This window comes from Eubalaena glacialis, chromosome 4 (assembly GCF_028564815.1).
Source record: "Eubalaena glacialis isolate mEubGla1 chromosome 4, mEubGla1.1.hap2.+ XY, whole genome shotgun sequence".
Taxonomy (NCBI): domain Eukaryota; kingdom Metazoa; phylum Chordata; class Mammalia; order Artiodactyla; family Balaenidae; genus Eubalaena; species Eubalaena glacialis.
Genome location: NC_083719.1, coordinates 123,552,165 through 123,566,600, shown reverse-complemented (window position 1 = coordinate 123,566,600; position 14,436 = coordinate 123,552,165). Strand labels below are relative to the sequence as shown.

The 14,436-nt window shown below is 37.1% G+C and overlaps 1 protein-coding gene across 1 annotated transcript in view; it reads left to right on the top strand.

The window, feature by feature from the left end:
- Positions 1–61: 61 nt before the first annotated feature.
- LARS1 (leucyl-tRNA synthetase 1) overlaps positions 62–14,436 on the top strand; it is a 70,793-nt gene continuing 56,418 nt past the window's right edge. The window contains exons 1-6 of the mRNA XM_061189793.1: positions 62–208; positions 6,438–6,556; positions 8,764–8,851; positions 9,254–9,334; positions 11,260–11,397; positions 13,872–14,033. Of these exons, the coding sequence (XP_061045776.1) occupies positions 203–208; positions 6,438–6,556; positions 8,764–8,851; positions 9,254–9,334; positions 11,260–11,397; positions 13,872–14,033 (594 nt within the window). The 5' untranslated portion in view covers positions 62–202. The remainder of the gene's footprint in view (positions 209–6,437; positions 6,557–8,763; positions 8,852–9,253; positions 9,335–11,259; positions 11,398–13,871; positions 14,034–14,436) is intronic.

Here is a 14,436-nt window from a genome sequence, read left to right as displayed (position 1 = left end):
ATGATTCCCAGCAGGCTACGAGATGCCCCCGGAAGTACTTATTTAGTGAGCCCGTGATTGCCTCATCAGGTGCGAAGTGTGTGCTTTAGTGTCGTGGTAGGCCTGCCTTCCCAGAGAGGGAGGGGAAAGGTTGTAACCACTCCTTTGAGGGGGAATCACCGAAGTCACCGTCGTGGGTTTGCACAGTCGGACGGGCGGCGCCATGGCGGTGAGTTTTGGCGGGAAGAGGGTCCGCTAGGCCAGGCCTTGGAACCCGGCTGGTTACCTGCTTTCGCCAGAGTCTAGGGGCCCCACGTGGTAGCCACTGTCCTGAAGGGAAAAAATCCTTTTCTAAAGAAACGGGAGGCCTTGCCTCCCACGTTTAAGGCTTGGCTGTTGTGAGGATGTGCCTTTTCTTGCTAGCTGATGAGCGAGGCCCTGATATCTTTAATTTTGTAGACGACTTTATGTCACGTGTGTTATTTCACCAAAGTTTCTAAAAACTGATTTGGAGAAAGAGGAGTATGTGACATTGATTTCTCCTTTCAACAAAAAATTTTTGAGCGCCTCTTTGTAGAGGAGACAAACATTTCTGCTTTCATGGTGTTTACGTGTGTGTGCGCTACATTCTAAAGTATGTGGTAAAATATGTCAGGTGCCGGTAGGTGCTATAAACAAAAAAAATAGATCAGGAAGGGGGGGATCAAGAAAGGCTTTGCTGAGGTGGCATTGTGGCAGAAGGTAAGGGAGCAAGCCATGCAGCTATACGGAGGAAAAGATTTCCGGGCAGAGCCAACAGTGTGAGTGGAGTGAAAAACAAGGACGGTTGTATGTGCAAAGGACTGTCATCCAGGGGGAGGTGATGATGATGATGATGATGATGATGATGATGATGTGTGTGTGTGTGGGGGGGTGGTAGTGGTGGTGGTAGTTGATTGGTGGGTGGATGTAGGTCATATAAAGCCTCATAGGTCCTGATTGAAGAGTGTTCAAGAATTAATGGGAAGAGAGAGACTGGAGATAATGAGTATGGACAACTCTTGAGGAATTCTATGAAGGAGAGCAGAGGAATGGGGTAATAGATGAAGGTTAAAAGAGGGTTTTTTTGTTTGTTTGGTTTTGGTTTTTTTTGAAGGACAGGAGAAATTATATAGTGGTTGTATGGTTATGGAAATTGTCCTGTAGAAAGGGAAAATTGATAGAGAAAAGTGATGTTCCTGTATAGAATAGAGGGGGTGAGATCAGACCTACTAAGAAGTAGAATTTTAATTCATTTGGTCCCATTCTGGAGCTTATTCTCTTAATTATTGTACTATTTGCAATTGTAAACTATGGGGAAATTTCTTTTGCAAGCACCCTCCTGTAATGAAAGTTTTCTAACTCTGGAAGAAACCTTACCAATAGTAAAGAGTATAAGATAATAAACATGGAGTAGCATGGATATAAAATTAGTTTTTATATTATAATTGAATTTGTAAAGAGCAAGCAATGTAATTTCCTTCATATCGTAGGAATATTTATTTTATAGAGGTTTTGACAGTTTTAATACCTTTTACATGTCAGACTTAGACCTGGGGATTTGTTGTAATAAAGATAATAGTCAACTTTAAATTTTTTATTTAAAAAATTTTCATTTGGAAAATTTAAATAGTGAACAAAGTAGAGATAATAGTGTTATGTACTTCCATGTACCCATCGCCCAACTTCAATAATTGGCAGTTCAGGGCCAACCTCGTTTCAGTCATACCTTCCCCAGAACCTCCTCCACCTCTCAGAATTCATTTTAAACAAATTCAAGGTGCTGTATCATTTCATCCATACATATTTCAGTAAGTTTTTAAAATATAATGAGATATTCTCTTAAAACATAACCACAATGCCATTTTGACATCTGATAAAAAGCACATGATGTCTAGTTGTCCCTCTGTGATAATGTTTAGCATTATTGAGCATCTACCATGGGTCCGGCACTATGCTAAGTCCTTCGTGCATATTATCTCTTAATGCTCATCATAATAGTACAAGGTAGATATAATTATTATCCTCATTTTATAGATAGAGAAATGGAGGCTTAAAGAGGTTAAGGATCTTGTCTAAGTTCTACAGCCAGTGGTGCTAGGATATGGCCAGAGTACTAAGAGAAAGCAGAAATAGAAGTCAGAAGATGAGGGTTTTTGTCCAGCCTGACCATTTGCTGGCATGATGATCTCTGAGCTTCAGATTCATCATCTTTGAAATGGTAATCGCTGGTCTGCCCACTTCTTAGGGCGATTGTTGCCCACCTCTTAGAGTTGTTGTTAAGATCAAATAAGTTAATGTGCATAAAAGTTTTAAGAACTGCAGAATACTATGAATATATGGAAAAGTTTATTATCTAGTTCAGTGGTTCTTTACTGGGGGCGATTTTGTCCCCCAGAGAACATGTGGTCTGGAGACTCTGGATTATCACAACTGGGGGTATGCTACTGGCAGCTAGTGGGTAGAAGCCAGGGATGTTCCTAAACATCTTGCAGTGCCCATGACAGCCCCTGAAAACAAAGAATTATTTGGCCCCAAATGTCAATAGGCCCAAAGTTTAGGAACTTCGCTCTTGTTAAATAACCTTTTAACTAATTAAAATAATCAATTGTTGGGAATTTCCTGGCCGTCCAGTGGTTAGGACTCTGTGCTTTCACTGCCGAGGGCATGGGTTCGATCCCTGGTCGGGGAACTAATATTGCGCAAACCAAGCAGCGCGGCCAAAAACAAAACAAAACGAAACAAAATGAGACAAAACAGCAAACCAATTGTTTAGTTGAGTAACCAATGAAGAAATTGAGACTCAGATTGATCAAGTGACTTGCTCAAAGTTATACAACAAGTTGGTGCTGGGGCCAATATCAGATTTCATTACAATTGACCTTCGAGTTTTGAGGAACAAGTTTTTCTGAGAAGCAGAGACCTCAAAGAAGAGCTTTTGTGCATTTAGCATGCTTAGTACAGTGAAAAGAAACACATAGTTCTAAGTAATTTGTGAAGACCTTTGCTTTCATGGGTGGTTGATGTCATTTTTAAGCAAAAAATATTTGTCATGTAACCTCTGTGTCTATTAGCATTGGATGTGGTGCTGAGGTGACTATAAATGTTCTAAAAGTTGCTGTCTGCCAGGAGTTTACAACCCGGTTGGGTAAATATCAGGGATTATTTGGTTGCATGCAGTGGAAGCCAACTCAAGTTGGTTAAAGGAAAGAGGAATTTACTAATGATACAGTGGGATTTCATATGACCCATGACCCTAGGATAGGAGGCACAACAAGGCTTCATGAGGCCTTAGATACTTTTGCCTTTGGGCTGCTTCCTCTGTAAAAAAAAAAATATTAGAAATTATATTTGACAACTGTGTTGTATAAAGACAGATATATTAATATTATATATTAAAGATTTTTCTTCTATCCAAAAGTTTAATTTTTTCTTCTGATTTTAAAAGATAGTAAAATATTTTGATGAGCCCGTAGAAGTATTATGGGCCCTAGGCAGTGTGCCTCTTCCACCTACAGATTAAGTTGGCTATTAGGAGTTGTACAGGCTGTTTTAAGGGCCAGGTGGAAGTGACTTACTTTCTTCTGCTCAAAACTCCTTTGCCAGAACCCAGTCCCATAGCTCCAATCTGTGAATTCTCCTGGAACCATGGAAGAGTATGCTTAACTGCCTTTGCTGCAGTACCCTAAGTAAGGTTGGGCGTCTGTTGCTGAGGAAGAAAGGGAGGGAATGGATATCGCATAGGCAAACTGTCGTCTCTGCCATGGCTTTTTTTCAAATGGTAGTTCTTGCATGTTAGAATTGAAAACAGGGGTCAGTATGTATAGGAATAGAGAGACTTACTTATAACTTACAGGTTATTTGTTATAAAGAGGATTTTGCAGTAAGAGGGGGCCAAGGAGCTGAGGGTCTAAATGAAGTTGGTTGGTAGCAGGAATGGAAAAGAATGAATAGATGGAGGGCCTTATTCTTTCTTGGAAAAGGAAATTCCTTATGCAGCCACATTTAGTTTTATGGAAATTCTTGGGAAAGAGTCCCAGTTGCTTAGCAACTTGACTCAAATATGCAACTCAGCTCTTAGTCTTAGGTTATTTTGTTATGGCCATGGTATGCAAAAGCTGGCAGTGTATTACTCATTTCTCTTTTTAAATCTTTAAATGTTCAACAAATATTTGAGAACTGCTATGAGCTTAGACATTGAGGATATAATGAGAAATGAGACACAGTCCCCACTGTGAACAAACTTACAGTCCTATGGGGAAGATAGACTGATACTGATACTGCGTGATTAGTGCTATCATAGAGGTAATACTGGTAGGTAGGAACATATTAAGAATGGTACCTGATACTCTCTTGGGGAATCAAGGCAGGTGATTAGCTGAGACCTGAAGGATGAGGTAGCCAGGCAAAGAGATTGGTGGGGTATGAGGGCGGAGAGAATAGCTTGAACAAAGGCCCAGAGGGGAGAGAGGGAGCTTGGCACACTTGGGAAAGTGCAGGTGGCTTAATAGGCCTGGAGTGGTGGTGAGAGGGAAGAGGGAGGGGCCTGGCAAAGATGAGATAAGAAGGGCCTCGAGTGCCAGGTTCAAGAGTATGGTCTTTATCCAGAGAGCAGTAGAGAACCTCTGAAGAGGAATTGACTTGATCAGATTTGTGTTTTGATATAAGTTCTACTCACAGCAATTACGATCTAGTCAGGATTTATAGAAATAAAAAATTTACTTGTTGTTTTTATTTTCCTTTGGTGCTAGAGAAACTTTTGTCCATGACTTTTCAAACGTGGAATTCTTTCTTATTTCCTCTCTGCCTTTGTGGCAGGGTTCTTTTAATCCATCATTGCACCTCCCCTTGTAAGCTGACATTTCATCTTTCTGTTGCTTGTCCTCTTCTATCTTAAACTTGCTTAAAAAAATAAAAAGGAATAGTAAACTTGATTTACTAATCAAATCCTTTGATTTAAAATAAAGAAAACTGAGGGAATTCCCTGACGGTCCAGTGGTTAGGACTCTGCGATTTTAGTGGGGAAGGCTGGAGTTCAATCCCTGGTCGGGGAGCTAAGATCCCACAAGCCCTATGGCATGGCCAAAAAAAAAAAAAAAAAAGAAAAAGAAAAAAGAAAAAAAAAAAAAGGAAAAAAAAGAAAGAAAAAAAACCCCAAAAAACTGAAAATAGTAAAACAGAGTTGACAACTCTGTGGTAGATTTGTACTGAATCTTACCTAATTTTAGTACTCTTATTTTTATTACATAATACACAAGGTATATTTAAGATAGTTATTGAAGAAATAGTGGTAAGTTTAGGGTTTTTTTTTAATTGCGCAGAAGTCCCATTTGCATAGTACTTCAAATTTGTGTAACCATTTTTAAAAATAGCTGTCTAAAAATCCAGTATATCTGTGATATGAGTAGAAAGCATGTTTTAAATTGTTGGGTGGAAGGACAGAGGGAGACACGACATGACTTGGCAAGGTCACTTGCCCAGTAGGTTGTAAAGGTATTCAGTATAAGTAGAACCAGGGTATTTTCTCATTTGAAAATGCTGCAGAATCTGGAAATGTTAGCATGTAAGAAGGGGAAGAAAATCTAATTTCGGCTCAGATAATTTTGTACAAGAAAATAAAATTCTAGAAACTAATATTAAGTTTTCAAAACAGAATTAGATTGTGTATGGTCCATTGGTATCCAGCTTTCACAGTTGCCAGTTACATAAGTCCCATGTTCCACCTCAGCTGTAGCACACGTGCTTTTAGTAGCTAATTCTTTTTCACAGAGTCACAAACTGAGAGGGAAGTTCTAATCCTTCTTTTTCAGAGATAGAGTGATCATGCATGTTTTTTCCTTTTATTTTCATCCAAGGGTAGCATAAGGGATGATGGGAATGTTGCCAGGTAGATCCAATATGCTGGAGGCATGTTTGCCATTCTGTTTCATTTTGATTTCATATTAATAACCTGTTAACCATTTTGGAGAGAAGTTCTTCGTCAGCTTCCTTGAAAAAAAGAACACGCAGATGACTAATCCTCTCTCAGCCTCTACCCATTAGGCCTCACCATCCTCCTTTGGTGGGCATAATTGCAGCTGGGCAAGCAGGCATTGCACCATCCTATGCTTTTCTAAGTATTCATCTATTTTAACTAAATAGGAACATTTGACAACGGTGTTATATTGTAGTATCTAATTAAAAACAAGTATTTCACAGCTTTTTTATGTATTTAAGTAATTCTTTAGTCATCCCTTTGACATCTGAAGTGGATAACCCTATCAGGTCATGATAACCCTAATTTTTAGTCTTACTCATTTAAATTTCAGGATAACCATGGAAAAATTAATCTGTCAGTAAACAGCTCAGTTCTGTGTGAAGTCAGATTTTTTTTTTCCTTTTTCTAAAGCAAGTCTGCTGAAATATAGAGTGTATTATTCTATCTCTTTTGTGTCCAATAGGAAAGAAAAAGAACAACCAAAGTGGACTTCTTGAAGAAGATTGAGAAGGAAGTTCAACAAAAATGGGATGCCAAGAAAGTGTTTGAGGTCAATGCATCTAATTTAGAGAAACAGACTAGGTGAGTAATAGTTTGTGAAATTCTACACCTTGTGTTTCCAGAACCATTGGCTGCAGAAACTGCTCTGTGGAAGGAATAAGGCAGATTGTATTTACAATGTCTGAAACAGGCTGAAGGAGGTAACTTCCACTTTCTCTATTTCAAATTAGCATCCTCTTTCCTATGGAATCTTAAAGGATTTTTTCCTACGTAAAGGTTTTTTTAAAAACTAATATTTTTCATAGTTAGACAAAGGAAAATGTTTTGAAGTTTTATCTTTGCTGACTGATAATAGCAAGTCATTCTGTTACGGAGATTCATATTATAGTGATAATTATCTCCAAAGGCACAGAATATAAATTTTGAAGGATTTCTGTATTTAAAGATCTCATTTTATAAATCTGTATTGCCTTGTTGTTAAGAATTGTTTATTAGAAGACAGACCATAGATAATGATATGATACTGGGGAAAAACAAAGTAACTGCTGCAACACAGTACCACAGTAAATATGTGCATCACTTATAAGATGCATTGCAATTTCAGATATGTTGGAATGTAGAAAAATGTGCTTCTTAGAGTTGAGGAAATGCACTGACAACAGTAGCAATAATAGTAGCTAATATTGAACAGGTATTGTTCAATATGCCAAGGCAGTAGGAAATATGCCATTTTTAAAAAAAATTTATTATTATTTATTTATTTATTTATTGGCTGCGTTGGGTCTTCGTTGCTGCACGCAGGCTTTCTCTAGTTGTGGAAAGCGGGGGCTACTCTTCGTTGTGGTGCGTGGGCTTCTCATTGCGGTGGCTTCTCTTGTTGCGGAGCACAGGCTCTAGGTGCGCGGGCTTCAGTAGTTGCAGCACGCGGGCTCAGTAGTTGCTGCGCGTGGGCTCTAGAGCGCAGGCTCAGTAGTTGTGGCACATGGGCTTAGTTGCTCCACGGCATGTGGGATCTTCCCGGGCCAGGGATCGAACCCATGTCCCCTGCATTGGCAGGTGGATTCTTAACCGCTGCGCCACCAGGGGAAGTCCCGGAAATATGCCATTTTTTAACATGCATATTCTCATTTAATGTTCTTAGTAATGCTTTAAGGTTACCAGTATTTTAATTTTTGTTTTATTGATGAGTATACTGAGACACAGAGAGATTTAGTAACCAGCTTAAGATTGCATAGCTAGGAATTGACAGGACTTGGACTTCTTATCAGGACTTTCTGATTCCAAAGTCTATCCTTGCTACTAAGCTACACTCTAATGGAATTTTTTTTTTTTTTTTTAAAGAGAGGAAAAGAATTTGCTCTAATACAAAGTCTCTGGTGTTATACTTTAAACTATAATTGGAAGTTTTTATTTGGTTCTAGAACTTTGGTCAAATCTAAGGTAATTTAAAGTAATCAAAAGTGAATTAGAAAGTGCTTTTGCTCAGTGAAAGAAAATGAACTGAAGAAACTTAGAAACATAACATTAAATGAAAAAAGCTCACAGGTGAGTGAAACTAAATGATGTATCGTTTAAAGGCATAGACATATGTGCAAACTATTCAAAAACAAAGGAATGACAAAAGTAAATTTCAAGATAATGGTTCTCTCTGGTGGGAGGGTGGGGAGTAGCACACAGGTAGCTTCAGTGAGTTCATAAGTTGGATGGTGTGTTTACAGGTGGTCACTTATGAAGCACAGGTGTGCTTTATAACTTACGTATGTCTGTTAGATACACTTGATTCATAGAAAAAAGGAGTATAACATAATACGTTAAGCAGCTTTAAAAAGGTGCTTTTTAAGGGAATTTATCACATATCGTGTAATTTTGAAGATGTTTTATTCTACCTGAGGGACTTTGAATTGCTTTATATATATCTAATGAAAGCATATCTCATTTAATCAGTAAAACAGTAAATTAATCCAGTCTCCCTATTAATTTTTTTTTTTTTGGTATATCATTTTTAACTCAGTATTTTAGCTTAAGTTAAACCTCCAATATTTGCTACAAGGATATTTAGTTCTTTAATAGCCACCTATAATATCTTAGTTTTTCTAAATCAAAAACAATTTTCAATTTTAGAGAGCTTATAATTTCTGGATTTATAAATTTAATTTTCAATGTCTGTTTAATAACTAAAATTTAAACAAGTTATTTATAGTAACTGTCCCCATGACCCCACCCTTAATTGTAAAAGGAATTTAACATTTTCTTTTTTGTACTTTCTTTTTTACATGTTTGTTTTGCAGCAAGGACAAGTACTTTGTAACCTTCCCATATCCATATATGAATGGGCGCCTTCACTTGGGACATACATTTTCTTTATCCAAATGTGAGGTAAAGCTTCCTCTATGTTTAATGTAATGGGATGGGGGGGTCTTTAATAAATACTGTTTCAAAGAAAATGGCATCTATAGAATTTATTTCCTGTTAAGGGAACTTAGAATTCCTTAATTTTAAGCATGGTTTTTATGTTTAAGTAATTTAATTTTTCTATTTTCACGTGCTGTATGTGTGTGTGTGCAGGGGTCTAGGTATGTGTACATGTTCATAAGTAATTTATAGGTTGGTGAAAAGACAGAGAAAAAAGGATAACTTTGGAATGACTATAATATCTAACTGGTATTCTAAAGGAAGATGTGAAGAGGAAAACAAAACTGATGATCTTCGTGAAAAGTCAGAATTTTGTATTCGTCTAGCATTTAAATTTGTAGTTTAAATTTAATTTTTTTTCTGTAGTTTGCAGTAGGGTACCAGAGATTGAAAGGAAAAACTTGTCTGTTTCCCTTTGGTTTACACTGTACTGGAATGCCTGTTAAGGTAAGATTGCTTTTGGGATTGCTTTGTACTCTTTTTAGCTTAGAGCAAATAGTAATATCCAGTTCAAGAGCTTGAAATAGGGTTTTCAAATATGTACTTCTATATTACGTTAAAATGTTTTTTGAAGTGAACTGAATTTATTATCGTGAAGATTAATTTTTAGAAAACATTTGGAGACGTGCTTAAAGGGCACACATTAAGGTCTAAGTGATTTCTAAGTAATGCTGATATTTTTTGGTTCCTTATATATTCATATTTCTGTTTTAGAATTAGATAATAACTACTAACAAGTAAAATGGGCAGTGTTTTGTGCATTCATGGCGTATATAGGCTGTTGGAATAAAATAATAAACAGTTCTATCATATTTTGGTCATTTTTGCAAGTGTCTTAAATTTGTCATAAATTTATAATAAAAATAATTTTCGATAAACAATGGGCAAGAAAACTACAGTTGAAAGGATTCCCTAAATCCTTGGGAATTGGGAAATATAACTCATTTCTTTTTATTCTCCAGTCTTTTATTTTGAAAAATGTCCAACCTATAGGAAAGGTAAAACGATAGTACAGTGAGCACCCATGTACCCTTCACTTATAGTCACCAAGTATTAACATTTGCCACAGTTGCTCTAGTTCTGTCTCTCAACATACAACACATGCACACTTTTTTCTCCCTTTTTCTGTGAATTCATTGAAAGTAAGTTGGCAGACATCATGACGTGTCACCCCTAAACATTGCAGCTTGCATCTGTTGAGAGCAAGGGTGTTCTTCTACATTGTCATAGTCCCATTGTCCACTCCACAAAATTGAACATTGTTGTATCCTTTCTGGTGTTTTTTTCCTTTTTATTTTGTGGATCACACTTTGCATTTGGTTATCACCAGTACTACGTCGATGAGGTTGGAACTTCCCACTGTATCACATCAAAAGACATATAATGGCACCTTGTGTCATTTTAGTGATATTAAGTTAATACTGCCAGATTTCCTCATTCTAAAGGTAACTTTTCTCTTTTCTAATTAAAAAGTAATCTGTGGGATGATACCTTAAGAGCCTCTGAATATTTGGTTACCCAGTAACTCAGTGCTTTTAGCATCCGTTCATGATCCTTGTCTTTCAATTATTGAATTTGTGGTTGTAAAATGGTGACTTTCTAGTTGTCTCATTCTTTCCCTATTTGTTAGCTGAAATTCTTCATAGAAGTGTCCCCTCCCTTTTTTTGAAATTCACAATTCTATATTTGTATTTTTCTCATAACTTTAACACTGTCTACTTGGTGTCATCTTTGTGACAGTGGACTCATTATGGTACAGCTGAAAAGAGCTGGGGTTGTTAAGTGCAGGTTCATGTTGTAATTCTGCAGCTTACTAGCTTTATAACCTTGGATAAATCCCTTCATCTTTCAGGGTTTGTTTTCTAACTTAATGTCTGTCCTATCTACCTAAATTTCAGAGTCAGGTTTTTTTTAAAAAAATAAATTTATTTATTTATTTATTTATTTTTGACTGTGTTGGGTCTTCGTTGCTGCGCGCAAGCTTTCTCTAGTTGTTGACGAGCGGGGGCTACTCTTCGTTGCGGTGCGCAGGCTTCTCATCACGGTGGCTTCTCTTGTTACGGAGCACGGGCTCTAGGCATGCGGGCTTCAGTAGTTGTGGCACGCAGGCTTCAGTAGTTGTGGCGTGAGGGCTCTAGAGCGCAGGCTCAGTAGTTGTGGCACATGGGCTTAGTTGCTCCGTGGCATGTGGGATCTTCCTGGACCAGGGCTCAGACCCGTGTCCCCTGCATTGGCAGGCAGATTCTTAACCACTGCACTACCAGGGAAGCTCCAGAGTCAGTTTTAGTTGGCCATAGAAACAACAAAAAAACTCAAATTGTTTCCACCTTGAATTTTTAACTTTACCGTCTCTAATGTTGTGTTTTTTGTAGGCATGTGCTGATAAATTGAAAAGAGAAATAGAGCTTTATGGTTGCCCCCCTGATTTTCCGGATGAGGAAGAGGAAGAAGAAGAAATCAGTATTAAAACAGAAGATATAATAATTAAGGATAAAGCTAAAGGAAAAAAGGTTTGGTGGTTTGATGATACTTATTTTGGTTGAAGTTTTATATTTATATTTGTCTGATTTATATGTACATTCCCAGTACTAGCGTAGTACCTGACACATAAAAAATACTCAGTAATTTTTAAAAAGTAATAAAGCAGAATTATCTTTCTCACTTTTTGATTACCTTTTTTCCCCTTTTTACTTTATTTTGAAATAATTTTAGACTTACAGAAGAATTACAGGATTGTACAGGGTTCCCTTAGAATCTTAACCCAGTTACATCTTATATAACCATGGTACAGTTCTCAAAACTAAGAAACCAACATTTGAACAATACTGTTTAAGAAACTACAGACTTCATTTGGATTTAACAGTTTTTCCTTAATATCCTTATTCTGTTCCAAGATCCAGTCCAAAATCCCATTTTGCGTTTCCTTGTCATGTCTCTTCTTCTGTCTTCCATGATCTTGGCACTTTTGAAGAGTACTGGTCAGATAACTTATAGAATGTCCCTCATTTTGGGTTTGTCTAATGCTTTCTCATGAGTAGATTAAAGGTGTTGTGTCTTCAATGCGTCATATCAGATAGTATAAGATATTGATATATCTTATTACTGGTGATGTTAACCTTGATCATTTGGTTTAGGTGGTGTCTATTAGGTTTTTCTCCTGTAAAGATTTCATTTTTCCCTTTGTAATTCATGTATTTTTTGGGAGAGGTACTTTGAGGCTATGGAAATAATACCTTGTTTCTTTTTTTTTTTTTTAAACCATTGAGTATGTATACTTTATTTTTTTAAGATTTTTATTTATTTATTTATTTATTTTGGCTGCACTGGGTCTTAGTTGTGGCACTCGGGATCTTTGTTGTGGCATGCAGGATCTTTTAGTTGCGTGTGGCATGTGGACTCTTAGTTGTGGCATGCAAACTCTTAGTTGTGGCACGCATGCAGGATCTAGTTCCCTGACCAGGGATCGAACTCGGGCCCCCTGCGCTGGGAGTGCGGAGTCTTACCCACTGGATCACCAGGGAAGTCCCAATATCTTGTTTCTTTTTATATATTTGCTCACTAATTTTAGCATTCATCAGTGGATCTTCCCTGCAATGGTTATTGCTGCATATTTTGTTCTAATGGTGATTTTCCGTTTCCCTCATTCCTTCTACATTTATTATCTGGAATTCTTCTGAAAGGAAAAATTCTTTCTCCCCCATTTACTTATTTATTAATTTCTTTTTTATATCAGTGTGGATTCATGCATATTTATTTATTCTTTGGGTTATAATCTAATCCTATTGGGTTTTTTTGAGTTATTGTTATTGCTCAAATTGTTCTAGCAATGGCCATTGGAATCTTTTAGGTGGGCTCCTGTGTCCATTTGACATGCCCCCATCTTTTTTTCTTTTTTCTATTTCTTTCTTTCTTTTTTTCTTTTTTGTTTTTTTTGTTTTTTTTGAGCACTTCTATACTTTCAGGTGCCACAAGATGCTCCAGGCTCATTTTGTATTTTCCCTGTTTTAGCCCCAGAGTCAACCACTCTTCCAAGGAGTCCTTTCTCCTTTTATTGAAATATGGAATTTAGAAACTAAGTTTCGAGTGCTAGTTATGCTCATTGTTTCTAGGTCCTCTCAGTAGAAAGAGCAAGGAAATACATGTATGTCTGCTAACCCGCTTATACGTACGCGTCTGTATTTATTTCTTTATACATTTAAAAAAATTTCTTTATATTTTTTTAAATGAGGTTTTTTTTTTAATTAATGTAAACTCTTCCTTCCTTCCTTCCTTCCTTCCTTCCTTCCTTTCCTCCCTCCCTCCCTCCTTCCCTCCTTCCCTCCCTCCTTCCTTCCCTTCCTTTCTTCCTTCCTCTCTCTCCCTCCCTCCCTCCCTCCCTTCTTCCCTCCCTCCCTCCTTTCTTCCCTCCCTCCCTCCTTTCCTCCATCTCTCTCTCACTCTTCACAGTGTATCGTTGTGTTGGTTTGACAAGTGCATGGAGTCATGTTTCTACCACCACAATACTATACAGAGCAGTTTCCTCAGCCCCCAAATTCCTTGTCCTACCTTTTTATATAGTTCAGCCTTTTTGCCTACCTCCAGTCCCTGGCATGTGGTTACCTTTTTGATATTGGTAAATATTGGAAAAGGAAGAAACTCTTGTTAGCAGCTTATTCATAGCTAAAAAAGGTGCATATGGTATTTGAAAAAAGGAAATAGTGAAGGTTTGGTGCTAAGATCTTATCTTTGTGATGATAATTTTTTATGGTTCCACCTCTGTATTGATAGTTATCTTTGGTGTCAGAATCCAGGTATCAGACTATACGGTTTGGCAAACAGAACAGTACATCCAGATCCTGCAGTATTCTGACATGTCAACAGTATTGTCTTAGATTTTAAAAAACTACCAAATAGGATTATTCACTTAAAATTACTGTGGTCCTGGAATTACTTAACCAGTTGTTAGTTGTTCTTTGATGGAGTTTGGTTTTGCTGTTATTTTCAGAGTAAAGCTGCTGCTAAAGCTGGATCTTCTAAATACCAGTGGGAGATTATGAAATCCCTTGGTCTGTCTGATGAAGAGATAGTCAAATTTTCTGAAGCAGAATATTGGCTTGACTATTTCCCGCCACTGGCTGTTCAGGATCTGAAGAGAATGGGTTTGAAGGTATGCCCATCACCCCCAGAGTGTAAGGAAATATGAAAAATACATTTATATTTGTGTGATTGAATGAGATTTGGACTACCTCTTAATTTAGAATAATATATTCCAGTAATGACTTGGTACTGTTATTGTCAGATTAGAACCACATGGGCCTCAATGTAAGCAATGAAGTACTTCAATATTTGTTGTTTTGGAATGTATATAGATATATTAACAATTAGTAGAAAGGAATTCTATTCAAAGAATATGAAGAAGCCCACAACATTGTAAATCAACTATACTTCAATAAAATTTAAAAAAAAAAAAAAAAGAAAGAAGATATGAAGAAGCCCAAGTGTAGCTTGAATATTTAGGGATACATAAAGGTGTTATGTAAATGCTCCTTCTTAATTTATTATAATTCCTG